General features: G+C 49.3%; 1 protein-coding gene across 1 annotated transcript in view; it reads right to left on the reverse strand.

Moving 5' to 3' along the window:
• Kcnmb3 (potassium calcium-activated channel subfamily M regulatory beta subunit 3) overlaps window positions 1–4,501 on the reverse strand; it is a 16,190-nt gene that overhangs the window by 3,988 nt on the left and 7,701 nt on the right. Inside the window, exon 2 of the mRNA XM_005343801.1 lies at window positions 2,539–2,712. Coding sequence (XP_005343858.1) covers window positions 2,539–2,712 — 174 coding nt within the window. The remainder of the gene's footprint in view (window positions 1–2,538; window positions 2,713–4,501) is intronic.

Genomic DNA, 4,501 nt, shown 5'->3' on the forward strand with positions numbered 1-4,501 from the left:
GCTAGAGACAGGTGTGTGTGCCAGCATGGAGACAGGTGAGTGTGTGTGTGTGTGTGTGCCATCCTGGAGACAGGTGTGGGTGTGCCAGCAGAGGCCTCAGCAAAATGCTGGGGTGAATAACAAGAGGCAGGTTAGGAGGTGGAGAAGCTCAGACCACACAAGCCGAGTCATATGGGCAGCTTCTAGGATCCTCTAGAAGGAGAGACCAGGCACCTCTATAGCACCTAGAAGAGAATTCAGTCCAGCTAACACCAATAGAACTGGGTCAGAGTTCTGATCTCAAGAGACGTGAACTGCCATTGTTACACCACCAAGTGAACAGTGCTCCATACAGCAGCAACAGAAAGCTATACAGATTCTCTGGAAATGTCACTATGACTACAAACCTGAAGAAAAACACGGTCACTGGAAGTAGCCTAAGAAAAATGTTAGGCAAGTGAAAAATTACAGAAATGAAAAAGTACTTGTATTGGGGAGACAGTAAAGGCATTTGCCACATGAAGGCCAGTCACCTCAGTGCAATCCCCAAAATCCACGTGGTGGAACTAACTCCAGCTCTCAGCAGGAGTGTGAGGCGCGTGTGCGCACAGACACACACACACACACACCATCAGACAGGTGTGTGGAGCAGACAATATCAGACAGGAGTGTGGTACACACACACACTCAGACGTGTGACACACACTAATAAGCACATTTTAAATTTGAAAACGAAAGTTCTTTCTGAGCGTCATTCTAGCCTGCTTTTCTGTTTATCTGTTTAAACTCAGCATTTTGAGGTACTACTTTGGAGCTCTGTGTGGATCTGTTGGAATGTAAGTGTGCTGATTGTGATCTGGCTCTCTCGCAGGGACCTCAGAGAGCTGCAGTAGAGTGCCACGGCCCCATGCGCCAGGGTCTGAACCCTTGAGACACAACTGCCCCATGCACCAGGGCCTGAACCCTTGAGACACAACAAGGTGTGTTTAGAGCTTGGGTGTCACTTCACTAGCTCCACCTCCCTTTGACAATGTGCCTCTCCTTTTATTGCTTGAGAATTTCATTCATGCACGCAGTGGGTTTGGTCAAAGCCAACACCTTTTGTCTTTCCTGTTCCCCTCCCACCTTCCGTCCCACCTCACGTGCTTGTTGTTTTAACCCACTCATCAGTGTGCTCAGAGTGCAGGACCATCCAGGGGAGCATGGGTAACCTCTCAGGGTGGAGCCCCTGAGGAAACTGACTGCCTCCTGCATCAGCCATCAGTCGCGATAGTTCCTCTGCTAAGGGTGGAGCTTACTCAAGTGTCTCCCATTTGTGCCGGGAGTCTTCTGGCCTGATCTGCAACTCCCAGTCCCTTGGACTGAAATATGAGGGGTGGAGAGGAAGGTGTGAGTTACCCTAGAAACCTTAACTGCTGTCGGTTAGGACCGCTCCCTCGGATGGTAAAGCATAACAAGGTGAGACAGAAATGAGCACTGACTGTCCAGGCTGTGTCTTCACTGCTCTCATCAAGCGATTTCCAGAAATACTTAGGAAATAGAACTAACATGAGTTGCAGATTGACCTCAGTTTACGGCAGATAGCCTGCAACCATCTCCCTGACACCTCACATGTTTAAAGGGCAGTCTAGGGGCTGGACAGATGGCTCCGCAGTTAAGATCACACGCTCCTCTTGCAGAAGACCCAAGTTTGATTCCCAGCACTCATCAGCCAACTCAAAAGCCCCTGAAACTCAACTACCAGGGACCAGACACCTCTGGTTTCCAAGGGCAGAGATACACGCTCATACACATGTTTCATAACAAAAGTCTCAAAAAAAAAACTTCTGAGGTTCTCAGAATGTCTCAGAGGGGATAGGCACCTGCCTCCAAGCCTGAAGCATGAGCCCAATCCCTTGGACCCACATGGTTGAGGGAGAGAGCTGACTCTCCAAAGTCGTTTTTTTTTTTACATGGCTAGCTGGTACACACTCTCTCTCCCTCCCCTTGAATCTGCCTGTATGTGCACATGTGTATGTGAACACCCATTCCTTCAGCTCACATAGATGTGTGACATGCAGCCCTGTGCCTCTTTAAAGGTGAGGGGAAACGGCTGGCAGGAAAAAGAAACAATACTGAAGAAAGACTAAGAGCTACAAATGTCTCCCTCAGAGGTCACACAACCCTTTATGGTGACAAGAATGAGCTGGACTCAGAGCATCCGAGTAGCCAGTGCCGTTAGGGGACAAGCAGATGTAAGATTCCAGCAAGAGATCTAGCTGAGCAGGAGCAGAGAGAAGTTTCTTCTGCTGGTGTGATACCGGAGAGAAAGCTGGACTGGCATCTCCTAGCAGGGTGCTTTTGTGGTACCACCCACACCAGTCTCAACTGGCAATGAGACCGTGTGCAGAAACACATGCAAACTGTGGATGTGGGGTAACTCAGGAATACTTCACAGCGCCTTCTGCGCCCCACACTGTGTTCAGCATTGGCAGGCGAGCCTAGGGTGTGCCCAGGAGAATGGACTCCAGTGCTGGGCTGGGCCCATCCGGGAGCTCTGGGTATTGACCTGTATCTCACCTGAGCAGGAAAGGCTTCAACACCGTGGTCCCCAGCAGGAAGAACATCAGCACAGAGGAGGCCATCATGGCGATGCCCAGCAGCGTAGCACGGTCCTCTCCCGCGCTTGATGGAAGTTTCGGGTGCACCTTCAGCAGGCCTCCATCACTTCTGCCTGAAGCTGCAAGTGCTGGCCTTTGGGGTAAGTCAAGAAAGATGCTGTGTGAGCTTAAGAGAGCTCAGGCGTTTACCATGTGGCTAACCTGAGTCTGGCTCACTAAAGTCATTAACAGCTTCCTGCAATGCCCCAGATCCCACATCCAGACCTCAGAATGGGCGCCATCAATATAAGCCAATATATGTTGTCAAATATTTTTCAGATATAAAAAGCTGGGTGCGGCATAATTTACATTCTATTGGCAAATTAGCTTGTTGAAAGTGGACTCTGGGAATCACACCCGGTGGCTCACAACTGCTTCTAACTAGTGTCAGGGAACCCGAGGCCCTCTTTTAGATTTCACAGACTTCACAGATACCTGCATGATAGGTGCTCATACAGACAAGTGGGTACACACACACAAACACACATACACACAAAACAAACAAAAATAAAACTTTAAGTTCCTTTTTTTAAAAAACATTTATTTATTTATTTAGTATACAATATTCTGTCTGTGTGCATGTCTACAGGCCAGAAGAGGGCACCAGACCTCTTTACAGATGGTTGTGAGCCACCATGTGGTTGCCGGGAATTGAACTCAGGACCTTTGGAAGAGCAGGCAATGCTCTTAACCGCTGAGCCATCTCTCCAGCCCCCAGTTCCTTTTTTTTTTTTAAAGGAAGAAGAAAGGGAGGGAAGGAGAAACTGTAACAAGACTAGGGACCACTGTGCCTCGTGGCATCTCAGGAGAGCCATTGTATCCACGACTAGAACAGCATCAGTCGCCTGGGTATGGGTCTCGATCATCACCTGGGATGCAGGTTCTGGGCCTGCTTGTCTTTCAGTGGCCTCTACAGCCTTTCTGCGTGTGATTTCTCCATATTCCTAGGAACGCTGCATGGAGAGAACAGCTGCAAAAACCACGTTTACAGTGACCTGGGACAAGAGGTTGCTTTTGTGGCTGCACACTGCTGCCCCCCCATCCCCTGGGTGAGACAGCATGCCGTTGGTCTGATCTGCTCACAGGTTCAAAGTTCCTCCCCCTCCCCACACCATCCCTCCATCTTTGAACAAACCCATGCTCCTCTCAACTCTGCCCTCCCTTCATCTGCCCTGTCCTGGGAACTGAGATAATCCATTCACAGGGATGTCTGCTGAGTGGTGAAGCCATCACACTTAGACATGCATCCAGCCATGCAAGCATCTGCTTGCTCTTTTCTGTTTTTTTTTTTCTTCCTAATGTGGTATAGTTTGCTAACACTTTAAAATCATGACAGCTCTCATTAAAATACTTATTTCTCACTTCCTCAGGTCAGCCTCCATCCATTCCCATTCCAAGCAGAAGAGATGCAGCTCCAAGCGTGGGAACTCAGACCCCCCATTCTGCTGAGAACGCTTCTGAAGTTTAGAGCCAGGCGAAAGTCCCATGGAAGGAACTGCCAGCTGTGTTTTGCTTTACTTTGCTTTCCTAAAGCATATGCCGTGCTTGATCTCATCCCCTTGCTCCTTCCCGTCTTCTCGCTGCTGGCACTGCAGACTGTGATGGTGGAGAGCCCAGACTGTCCAGGACCCAGTGCTGAGAAGAACATCTGTCCCTCTGGCTAATGCCACTGTGGGTCCCAGCAAGACTTGCTTGAGAGGGGTTCTGTTTTGTTGGTTTTGGACAACTTGCAACAATCACTTCTTTCCTTCCACCATGTGGACTCTAGAAACTGAATTCAGGTTACCAGGGGTGGTGTTTGGTACCCTTTCCCATTGAGTGATTTTACCAGCCCTGCTTGGCAATTTTTAATACCCTCCCCCTGCCCTGTGTGTGTGTGTGTG

This window comes from Microtus ochrogaster, chromosome 1, assembly GCF_000317375.1.
Source record: "Microtus ochrogaster isolate Prairie Vole_2 chromosome 1, MicOch1.0, whole genome shotgun sequence".
Classification (NCBI taxonomy): domain Eukaryota; kingdom Metazoa; phylum Chordata; class Mammalia; order Rodentia; family Cricetidae; genus Microtus; species Microtus ochrogaster.